Raw genomic sequence first — 12,659 nt, forward strand, 5'->3', positions numbered from 1 at the left:
AGGCATTAAATCAATTTGACCATGGTTGGATGAGCATTGTGCGCAATAGTGTATACCTCCTATGATGAGTCTGACTCCATGGAGTTCAAATGTTAAAAATAATAATAAAGTTCTTTGTTCCTGTAAGTTGGCATATTTTGGACAGATTGGATACCACAAATAAAATTTTCTTGGAAAAAAAAACCACCATGCTCCATCACTGAGTTTTGCAATATCGTTTGGTATTTTAAATATCATGCTGCTTTTGAAATTATGAAATTGAGAAATGAAAGACTATTTTTGATATCTGCAGCTGCCCTTAGAAATCAACTAAATTTAAATAAATATGGATGCAAGAAACTTCCCAAAATTTGGGAAACAACCCTCAGAGATCGCAAATTACAACCTAGGCCAGGGGTCACCAAACTTCTTTGACCGTCGACCCTTCAAGAGTTTCTTGATGTTTTACTTAATTATAATAGGACAAGCGAAAAACATGCTTATGTGAATTTTTAGATTGTTTATTTTATAATTATAGTGTTTATTGTATGTATAATATAGTATATATTATATTACTATTACTACTACTATCACTAGTAATATCACTGGTATTACTAGTGATATTAATATATTGTATTACTACCAGCCCTCCCTCAATTCTTTAACATAGTGAAGTTTAGTTTGTGAATGAATAACGATTGAATTATAATATGTGTGGTGATGAATTTTAGACCATTAACGCTCACTTTTATGTCGATGTCAAAAATGTGACTGGGATCGAATACATGTAAGTATAAGTAAATAAGCAACCATGCACGTGTTGCCATCTCGCTCCTGCCGCGCTGGCCGGGTGGGAACCACAGACATCCATTTATTGGTAAATACGTCATTTTGGCCTACTTCATTGGCCTCTGTAATTATTTTCATGACCTTGCTCCATCTTACAGGTCTTATTCATGTCACTGTTCCTACGATTCACTCTTAATTGCATTGTCATTCAGGATGGAGGTAATCCAAGTTAACTGAATTAAATATTACCCATACAATGATGTCTTATATTTTTCTATCGACCCTTCAGCCCGAATCGACCCTAACAATGTTATATCGACCACTTTGGCGACCACTGACCTAGTCCTTCTACAGATGCCCGTAGAGGGTGTCCCATAGATAGGTGCCCCATGTATTTCATTTAGTATTGTGTGTGTGTGTGTGTGTGTGTGTGTTATCAAGTGTTAGTTTGTACTCCCTTAAGATATCTCAGTGACTGAGGTGATATATTGGAAGAATTCAAATAGTTTTCTAATCCTTTTCCAGTGCTGTAAATACTCCATTAAACTACCAGCATGATTTTGCCACAGGTATTAAGAGAATGTGTGAAAGAAATAACAGATTGCTTGAGTTGGATTGGGCTAGAGAGGTTGTTTAAGGTTAGAATGCAAGACTGAATTTATGAAAGAAGAAATAGCTACAGACTGGTAGCATGAATGTGTTAAAGGGCAGTCTTGTTTCAGCAGCACAGTTCTATTTCATGCTAAGGAAGTCAATTGCACTAGACCCAGCAGGTGTATATAATGATTTTCTCAGTTTTGCAACAGCGTTTGGTAAAATAAATATTATTATTATTAGAGACCTCCAGGGAGTTAGGGACTTATTGAGGGAGGCCACATACTCCACACACCAGCTATCATACTTATTCTTGAATTCATTCACACTGCTTGCACACACAAATCCAGTGGCAATCCACTGCAATCATACACCATCTTCTGAAAGAAAAATCTAGTCCTCATCCTCTTCTTAGCAGCATTCATTCTCAGCTTCTAAGGATGCCCTCTTTTCCCACTCTATAAAATTAAAAATGCCATCAACTAAAATCCTGTGACCCTTTTCAAAGTTTGTAATTTTTAATTATATCACCCCTTTTTCTCCTGTTTGGTAGTGACTGCAGTCTACAAATTCTCAATCTGTCTTCATAATCAGTATTCCACAATCCTGATATCATTTTTAATACTCTCCTTTGCATTCTTTTTGCTGTATCAGAATCACAATGGAAATCAGTAGACAAGACCTCAGCACCGATAATCCAAATGTGGTCTTATCAAGGCCTTTTAAACAGGCAAAATGACATCCTTATCTTTACATGTGAAAGTACATTTCAGCATTGCAATTATCTTTGGAATTGTATTTGCAATCTCTGCAACGTGGCCCCTGAACTTCAACATGCTATCGATACTCCAAGATCCCTAGCCTGATCAGTTTCTTTTAGCATAATCCCACCAATATAACATGACATTGTATATCTAGTCATGCCAAAGTGCACGACGTTGCATTTACTGACATTGAACTGGCATCTATTTTCCCATGCCCACAATTCCAGCCTATTCAAATCATTCTGCAAATACTGCATATCAGCAGCATTCCAGATTACTTTTTTTTTTTTTTTATATAATCATCAGCAAATAGCTATATGTCCCCTGTCAAATCCTTTCCAATGTCATTAGTGTACAGATTGAATAATAGTAGATCAAGGACTGATCCTTGTGTTATGCCATTAGTTACCTTAATCCATATTCTCCAATTTATGCAAGTCTTCCATGCTGTATTATTTCAAAATCCTTAGAAAAATCCAAAAGTATCATGGTGTATCTATTCATCTTGTTCAGTGGCAACATTATTACAGAATGTGAACAAGTTGCTAAAGCATGACCTTCTCTTAGTAAACCCATGTTGTTCAATGCAAAGTAGAGATTCACTGTCAACCCATTTCTGAATGTGAGCCCTAACCAATTTTTCCAGTCTTCACCACCACTCCTGAGATACTGATTGTTCACTAGTTTGAATACCTTGGTCTTTGCAATATCCTTTTGCAATGGTATTACCATACATTCTTTCCATTCCTGCATAATCTTTCCTGTTTTGAGACTTTTATTAAACAGCCTGTTCAAAGGAATAGCCAGTTCAGCTGAACACTCTTTCAGAACACGTGCTGATATCCCACCAGTCCCTATTGCTGAATTCTTATTCAGTTTGGTAATGGTATCATGTAAAGGTATGTTTGTAAATATCACAGCTCATGATCAAATCATTTTGAGTTATTGTTGGTGTATCTCATTTTTTAAATAAAATTGGAGGTATTTTTATGCACTAAACAGAATAAAAATGGATATTACATTGAAAAGAAGGGTATGTAAGAAAGTTTTAAACAGAACGAAAGTTGAGCATCTCTTACAAGTAAACTGCACACTCGACTATGCAAACATTATTGAAGAAAATTTGAAACACTTTGAAAACAAGAACCAAACCTTTGAGTCTCAAGGTAAACTCTGAAGAAGACATTGATTGATTCAGCTAGGAGATATGTGGTGAAATTATCTGTAAGAATAGAAAAATAAGAACCACATGGTGGATGCAAAAAGTTAAAGAAGCAGTTTTGGAAAAGAAGAAAGCATACCAAAAGTTCCTTGCCACTAAGTCAGATGTCCTAAAAGAATTATTATTACCCCAAGACCTCAAAGACCCATCTGGGAGGTCCTTTTATCACACACAGCTCATCATACCGTGCCTTGAACACATTCAAACTCCTTGCAGACACCACACTCTCAGGCAAGGCATTCCAATCATTTACAATCTGCACAAAAAAACCTGCCTCTCATTCCCCTACTCACACCCTTTTTATACAGTTTTCAGGGATGACCTCTGGTTCTCTCCTGATCTCCCACTATTTTCTGTAGAACTTCTCCAGCATTGATTCTATAACAATCCCTTACCAACTTGTAGGTCTCTATCATATCTTCCCTCTTCCTCCTGTCCACCAAACTCTGCAAATTACATCTTCTCAATCTTTCCTCATACTCGACATTCCAGAGGTCAAAAAATACCTTAGTCAGTCGCCTTTGGACCCTTTCCAACATCTCTTCATCCTTCTGAAAACCTGGCGACCAAATCTGGGCACAATAGTCCGTGCGTGACCTAATCAAAGCCTTAACAATGGAACAAGAATCTCCCTACTTCTACACATCAGTGTCATCCGCATCATTCCCAGAAGCCTTTGTGTTGTCTTCACAATTTTGGCTATGTCTCTCCTAAATTTCAGATCCTTATCCACCATCACTCCCAGATCTCTTATTTCTTCCACCTCCAACAATATATCCTCACCAAGCATAAATTCTGCATCCCATCTTTGTTTTCCAAATTTTAGAACCTTACATTTTGCAACTTTGAATTCACATCCCTATTTCCCTGCCCAATCACTCAATTTATTTAAGTCTTCTTGTAAGGCAACAACATCTTCACTACTCTTCATGGTTTGTCCCAACTTTGCATCATCTGCAAACAATTGAAAATCCCCATCCAAATCTTCACCAATATTATTAATATACAAGTTAAACAGTAATGGCCCTATAACAGATCCCTGAGGCACTCCACTAGTGCCTTTCCTTTTCCTGGATATTGCTCACCCATACACAACTTGTTGATACCTATCAGATAGCCAGTTTCCAATCCAATATACTAATCTAATATCCAACCCCATCTGCTCTAGTTTGACTATCAATTTATCATGAGGTACTCTATCAAAAGCCTTTGCGAAATCTAAGTATATTACTGTGTATCCCTCTCAAGGAAGCAGTCACTTTATTGTAATAAGTAAGTAGATTACTAAATCATGACCTCCCTTCAGCAAATTCATGCTGTCCATCAACGATGATACCATTGTTGTCAACCCAACTCCGGATCCTAGTTCTCACAAGCTTCTCCAACAACTTAACCACAACACCTGACACACAGATTAGGCCTATAGTTTGATGCTTGAGTTCGATTGCCTCCTTTATGAAGTGGCACAATCTTGCCCTCCTTCCACTCCTTAAGAACTTGACCGAGTGCAAGACTCTCATTAAAAAAATATGTCAAGGCAGATGTCAACTCCCTGGCACATTCCTTCAGAATATGTGGTGATATATTATCAAGTCCCACGGCCTTATTAACATATTAGTTTACTCAACTCTCCATACACCTCTTGCTCACTTACAGTCAGTCTCTCCTCCCCATCATCATCATCAACTGTCCTCAATTTCTCCATGAAGTCACATTCAAAGATTGCAAGACCTTTATCAACTGCTCATTAAGTATCTCCACCACACTTCTGCAACAGCTGTCTTTATACCATTTTTCTCCTGTCAGTGTCACCCTTCCATAATCATTCTTTCTTTTGCTGGCTACATATTGAAAGAACTCCTTAGGATTCTTTTATGTGATGCGAAATACAGAGAAGAGGAATACAGAGAAAAATGTAAGAGCTTGGAACCCAAAGAAGTCAGAGACTTCTTTGGATTCCAAGCTCAAGAAGTCTCTGACTTCTTTGGTTTCCAAGTCTCACCTCCATAAGTCGCTGTTGGAAAAACAGCTGCATCCAAAATCTCCAATTTCATTCCCATGAAGATAGGATTTTACATGAGTCTCTGACTGGCTGTTTTAGGCCATTTGTAATCGTCTGATGTCTTCTGAACTGCAATTCTTCACATTAATCCCAGGTGTAAAATCCAAGGAGTGTAAAAGTAGCTAAACAAAATTCATGGGTAAGACTTTGGTAAGTATAGAAAATAAATATCATGAAGATGGCAAAATATTCTGATGGCTATTGAAAAAAAAGCTTAGAAATGGAGGAAAGAGTACAGTACTGGAAAAGGAATCAAAGATTATAAAGATGATATGAGCAGATAAGGATATCCTAGATGTCTAGAAACATTTAACTGTTTCAATTAAATGAAAAAACTGTTAAATGAGCCAAGCAGCGACACAACCATACTAGAACATTTTCATCCACCTGTTCACTGGTCATCCACAGATGCCTAATGGTCATTCTGATGCTCAGTGATGTGCCACACCAAGCCTCACCATGTAGTCCTGTTGTATGCTTTTCTGGAGGCTTCGACTCTCTGAAGATCAGTCACTCTGCACACCATCCATTTCATTGACAGTTTACTCCTTATTCTTTATTCCAGGAATTTTACCTTCTATTACTGTTCTGAGAAGTCCTCCTTCCATCCTTTCAATGTGTCCAAAATATTAACTTTCTTCTGTCAATATCCTTAGGGGTCTTAAATTTCTACTGATCTTTTCTAACACCCATTCATTTGTTTGCCTTTCAGTATATAATATCTCAGCAGCTTTCCGTAACACAACATCTCAAAAGCAGCTATCCTTTTCTTATCTGACTTCTTTGGGTTCCAAGTCTCACCTCCATAAGTCGCTGTTGGAAAAACAACTGCATCCAAAATCCTCAACTTCATTCCCATGAAGATAGATCCATCCTTCCAGATTTTACATGAGTCTCTGACTTGTTTTAGCCATTTGTAATCTTCTGATGTCTTCTGAACTACAATTCTTCATATTAATCCCAGGTACTTGAACTTGCTGACTTCCTCAATTCTTTCTCCATTAAAGTACACTTGTTTCTCAAGAGCTTCCCTGTTTGTGTTTCCTTTGAGAACCATAATCTTTGTCTTGCTAGGAGTGAGTTGAAGTTCTCTGTTATTTCTGATCTTGTTAACTTTATCAAGAATTTGTCCTAGTTCTTTGTCATTACGGAGTAGTATGGTGTCATCAGCACACCTCAGATTACTGATCAATCTATCACTGTCACGCACATGCATGCGTGTGATGCTTCAACTAGAACTCAGTGTCTCTTATTTAAACTTTAATTACAGTTAATTGTCATGTTCCGTTGTTTCAAAAATGCAATGCTTTTATGGTCTTCCCTTTTTTATATATTTTTATGCCGTTACACCTGATGAAGCCAGCTTTCCAACGAAACTAGTCATGTGATCTATTAAAGTTTTCATGTTAAAATCATTTGTTCAGTCATTAAATATTTAACATTATGATAACAAGCCGAGTAAACCAGCATTCTAACATTATATAACAGTGGCATTGCGTGCCCATTTCGGTTTGGTGTGCTGCCATGGGGGTTATGCAACCTCCCCCTTACTACAAATTTCAAGTCAATTTTACCATATGCATGGGCATGCATCCGCAGAAAATTTTCCACAGGGGGGAAAAGCTTGGAGACAAATAATTGCATCAATAAATTTTTATAATTGATTTAATTAAATAATTACATCAATAAATGTTATTAGAATTTTTTGATGTAATTATTTGTCAATGTAAACTATAAATACATTATTTTCATTTTACATTGATTTTAATGATCTTTAATTCTTGGAAAAAAAGTATTCGGAATTAATACAGTTTTTAGCGCTTCATATATAAAAAATTGACTATCATATTTTATTAAAAATCAACTAATTAATTAATCCCAAAATCCTAAATTAAATTATTTCAGTTTAAAAGCAAAAAAATCATCAAACTAACAAGTAAAATAATATTAAATTATATACACTTACCTTTTAAAAATGTATTTTTCTGTTTAAATTTGTTTCACTATAAATTTACAATTCACACTTCACTCAGTGACTCACTAGACACAGAGGGCAAACAAACTGGTCTCTGTTCACAACAGTAATGAACATTTTTTTCACAAATCAGAAAAAGATGAACCAAAAACAGGAACGCATGTTTTATATAATAAAATTTTAAGACAGACAAAGCATCCCAAGGTCAAGGATGTAAGATTACATATCTCAATCAATTTTACAATTATAATTTGTGGAATTTTTTAATCGATCCTAGGGGAAGTGCCCTGTCCCCCCCCCCACCTTGTAGATGCCTATGACTGTGTGATTGCATTTTTATCGATGTATGAAAGTTTTGAGAGGGCATAGCGCATCAACGCTCATCTTAATTGGTCCAATGCAATCAATTACAGGATAACTTTGAATACTTCTGCATAGAGTGGGGGAACAATCTGTTTGTTTTGTGATTTATTAGAAAACAACAATGAAAGTGAATACTATATTTAGTTGGTATATTTGAAATACTCGAAGATGAAAATATGTGAACATCATTTATAAGACATTAAGAATAAGAAAGAATAAGTGAGAGTAGAAACACTTTCATTAATGGTAAGCGAATTATTAATAATTATTATTTGTGATATTTGTGTCCTATAAGTTGCTGGGTAGAGCGAATAGCATGGTCCCATAAAGTCTAAACATGAATAAGTGAATTTATGATGGCATAATTAAAAAAAAAAGAAGCTGGGTGAGCTCAAAATGTTAGCTCACCCAGCTTCACCTTCTCAGCGGTTTAAAAATACTGAAACGCTAAGAATTTGACCAGCTGCGCCCTCTTTACATCTTTTCAAAGGGCTCAAAGGTATGCATTTTGTAAGCACACCGGCTATTAATGTGAATGTGACGCAATGTTCACGTGTGGAAAAGTGCCCTCTTCATGAAGTACTAATGCTTTATTATCCTCACAATTTACTAATGCCTCGATGAAGCATTAGTAAATTGTGTTCAATTTTAGGAATCAGGCGAAGTCTGCAAACAATTGGGGGAGAGTCTTTAACGGGGATAAATGCAGAAATATAATATCGGTGACAGATATTTCGTGGCACCGCACACCTAGCACACCCAGAATATTCACCCTGATATATATATATATATATATAGGACTAGTGCAATTTCATATTTTAATGCTTTACATGTTTCAATTGAAAGTCAACAGCATCTCTCTAGTGTTTATCATGGAATTTGTTTGGAAATGACAGAATAGTTAATACATATCCTTTAATGAGAATTTTGAGTTCAACAGTAAATGGTACAATTTGAAAGATCTATTACTTGAAGGGCTATAAGGTGGGGTTGATGATCTTCTCTGTACAAAATATAAAACCTTCTAAGAAGATGTTTTTTTAATTTTTAATGCATTTGTTTTAGCTGGCTGATTGGAAACAGTATAAACAATCTTAGAAAGTTCATTTTAAACATTACATTGGTAACACTGAAGGAATATAAATTTAATCAATCAAGCTAAATCTCATTTAGTAATATGTAATTGGTCATGTAGCAGCTTAGTAGCCTTTTATATATATATATATATATATATATATATATACACACACACACACACACAGTAAAACCCCTTTTTTACACTTTTCAGGGGACTGATGGAAAAAAAAAGTGTAAATAGCAGGAAATGTTAAAAAAAAAAAACATTTAAAAAAAGGCTAAAAGATGACTTGCTGCTAGTATGTGAGTCTACATATTTGATTACAAAATTTAATAACTGAAAATAAATGAATTTAGAATTACTTTTATCTATTTTAAAAAATCTTTAATTGTCGATTGTTTTTTGACATAGTGCCAGATTGCTTTGCATTGAGTTCAATGCTTGACCTGTTTTCTACTATCGTGTTCAAAGTGGACACGGAGAGTACAAGATCTTTTGCTAAACGCACACTTATTCCGGCATGCCAATCTGCACGTCGCAGAATTGCCATCTTTTCTTCTACCGAAATACATTTTCTTTTTTTTTTTTCTCCATGTTACTAACATGGATAATCCACCACCGCAACTTGAAAGCAACTTTCAGATGCTGAATTACGTAACAGAAATTCTTCAATATCAATTCGTACTGTGATTGAAAAATCACGGTATTGCTCATCACTACATTACTGCTTTAAGTGTGCAAGTTACCGTGATGGCGGAAGCGAAACTTACAGCCGAAAGCAACGCCATCTGGGAACATAAATGCGCATATTTCTGCAGAAATCGATTCGAAAATCAGTATTGCCACCCAAGAAAAAAATGCAAATCATGGGGAAATAGCGTCCACATCAAGTTGTTAATGGCAGGAAAACAATATATCGTAAGAATAGGCCTTACGACGGGACCAATGGAAAATGACGTATTAATGTTTGGCAGGAAAACGTAAATTGCGGGAATGTAAAACGGGGTTTTACTGTATATATAAATTTAATCAGCCCTAGTCAGTTTGAAGGTTTCTTTGCTCTTCATGCAGGTAAGCAAAACTCTAAATCTTGGCACATAAATGGTTAAGTTTTAATAAGGTCATCATGGTCTGGTTAGTTTTTAGATAGAAAGATCAAATTTTTGATTGTAACTTTGTAACATTATTACAAAAAAGTTACATTAAAGTGTATTACAAAACTTGACAGCACATATTTCTCTAGAGTAACACTAGTCCTCAGAGCAACAGGGATAAAAATAAATAAATACTGGATATAACAATTTGAATCATTAAAATTGTTTCTAAAGTGATAGTAATGTCTCTGTTTGTTTGCTGTTTCACAAAATTATCCAAAAATTATATATGATTGAGTTGTTGCAGTGATTGTTTAGTCTTTAGTCCCTATTACTCTAATTTCTAGTGTTTTACTGGAGAAGTATTAAGCTATCAAGTTATGTAATAATCTTTTTTCTTTCTCGACTTGTTTTCATCCATTAAAACTTTTATTGTAATATTATAAGGACATATAATCTTAAAATGAAGAACTGGATAAAAACTTTCACAAACTTCTAAAAAATAAAGAAAATGAAATCGCAGTTTACTTCCACTTGTTTTATACCATTTCTTTCTGATACAGTGAGGGTAAAGTTTTAAATTTTGTTTAATATTTTTAGTAAGCAGATTTAAAGTATCTATTAAATTTTTTTAGTAATATATTTTTATTTGTATATTTTAAGTTTATTTTATTATTTATGTTCAGATTATGTATGGTGATGCAACAGTAAGTCTTGGAAATGAATTAACTCCTACTGAAGTTAAAGATCCACCTACTCATTTTAGCTATCCTATCGAAGAAAATTCTTTGTATACATTATGTATGACAGGTATGAAATATTTACATTAAGAATCAGTAGAATGAAAAGCTTATTTTCATTCAGATTGTCACTTGTTTTATTAAGTACACAAACTCAGATCTCATTATCTTCAGATGGTTCTAATAGTTAATTTCACATGTAAGCTACAATGGAACATGAACGTTGTTATTAGTGTAGCCCTGTGTTATGTTACATAGAATTATTTTGAATAACAAACTTGCACACTGACAATATCCAAAACACATGGCTGCTTAGCATTTTATAAAAAAGTGTTGACATTATTAAATTCTATGAAATCTTTCATTCATACAGAGGTGTTGCCTGTTTAATGAAAGATTTGTAATAGAATTCCAAATGAATCTAAGGGAAAATAGTTGCATACAAGAGTGCTAAGAAAGACTTCCAGATATAGACTAATTTGTGTATCTGCATTAAAAAGAGGTTGTTTCTGACCAGAATGCAACAATTAGCTTATAGATACCTTCTCTATGAAAAACGACATGGGAAGATTTTACTTCAGCAATTTAAGTTCATTGGATGCATCATTTTTTTAAATGTATAAGAATTTCTGTCCATACATAAGATATTCATAACATATTCATATATGTAAGAATAGGAGGCTAGTCTTCTTGAATGGCAGGCAATATCAATTAGATTGACTAGGCATATATCAGAATGGGGAACTGGACAATGAGACTTTGTGCCCATGATAACCTTCTTTCCTCCACTTCTTCTAAGGTAGAAGTGGAGGAAATTTTTGAGGCTTTAGAGAAAGCAACTGACACAATGAAAAAGAAAAACTTGGTCCTTGTTGGGGATCTAAGTAGCAGAGTAGGAAATTATTGTCAGACATACAAAAATATTTTGGGAAAATTTGAGAAAAGAGTAAAGCTAATAATAATGGCATCATTATTATTAAATCTCAGCTCTTTACTTTATACAGATGATGTTATACTTCTAAATAAATCCATAACAAGTATGTAAAATTCCCTCACAAAATTGAATAACTGTTGTAACTGATCTGGTATGAAAATTAGCAATAGCAAGACATTGAAAATAGACAGAAGCATTGAAAATATCAACTGGATTGTGAATGGAGAATCTGTAGCACAAGTAAAACATTTTAGCTACTTAAGCACAATTTTTAGTGAAGATGTAAATTAAATATGAAAATAGACAACAGAATCAACAAAGCTGGTTTGGTAGGAAGACAACTGGATAAATTTATATGGAATAAGAGAAAAATTAGTTCAAAACACTAAATTAGCTGTATACAAGACAGTGTTCAAACCAATTTTAACCTATGAATCTAAGAGCTAGGTTAGAAATAAAACACTTGACCAAAGACTAAAGACCACAAATATCAGTCCTGAGAAAGATTAGGGATGTGAACAGATGGTATCAATGGCAATATCATATTAAAAACAAAGATATTAGGAAAGAGCTTGACATTGTCAGCATCCAAGAATGTGTTAGCAGAACTAATCTCAGGTAGTATGGTTGCCTTAAATAGAATGGGAGAGGAAAGATTAGCAAAACAAGTTTTCTCTGCCAGGTTGCAGGAAAAAGATCCTGAGGAAGATCAAGCCATAGATGGATTGATACAGTAAAAATTGCCTTAGAGGATAGAATTATAAGATCTGAAGATGTTGAAGTCTTGACAAGTAACAGATTGATTTGGAGGTAGTTCTTTGGAGGTGTACAGGATATGATGTATACTATCATATCCTGTACACCTCTTGAGGATACATATCAGGGATTTGATAATTCTAAGATCAAGAGGAGTTATGAAATATATAAAGCTTAGGCCAGAAAAGTTATGAGTATTGTACATAAAGCTAAGTTGGAGTTTGAAAAAAATTGGATGCATAGGCTAAAGGCAATGCAAAAGAATTTTATTGTTATGCTGCAAGTAAAAGTAAGAATGACTATGAAAGA

General features: G+C 34.6%; 1 protein-coding gene across 1 annotated transcript in view; it reads left to right on the forward strand.

The window, feature by feature from the left end:
* LOC150106816 (protein D3-like) overlaps window positions 1-12,659 on the forward strand; it is a 68,933-nt gene that overhangs the window by 20,802 nt on the left and 35,472 nt on the right. Inside the window, exon 4 of the mRNA XM_090392728.1 lies at window positions 10,607-10,730. Within this exon, the coding sequence (XP_090248854.1) occupies window positions 10,607-10,730 (124 nt within the window). The remainder of the gene's footprint in view (window positions 1-10,606; window positions 10,731-12,659) is intronic.

The sequence above is a fragment of the Typopeltis vanoorti genome, chromosome 5 (assembly GCF_054136105.1).
Source record: "Typopeltis vanoorti isolate ZY-2024b chromosome 5, IOZ_Tvanoo_1.0, whole genome shotgun sequence".
NCBI lineage: Eukaryota > Metazoa > Arthropoda > Arachnida > Uropygi > Thelyphonidae > Typopeltis > Typopeltis vanoorti.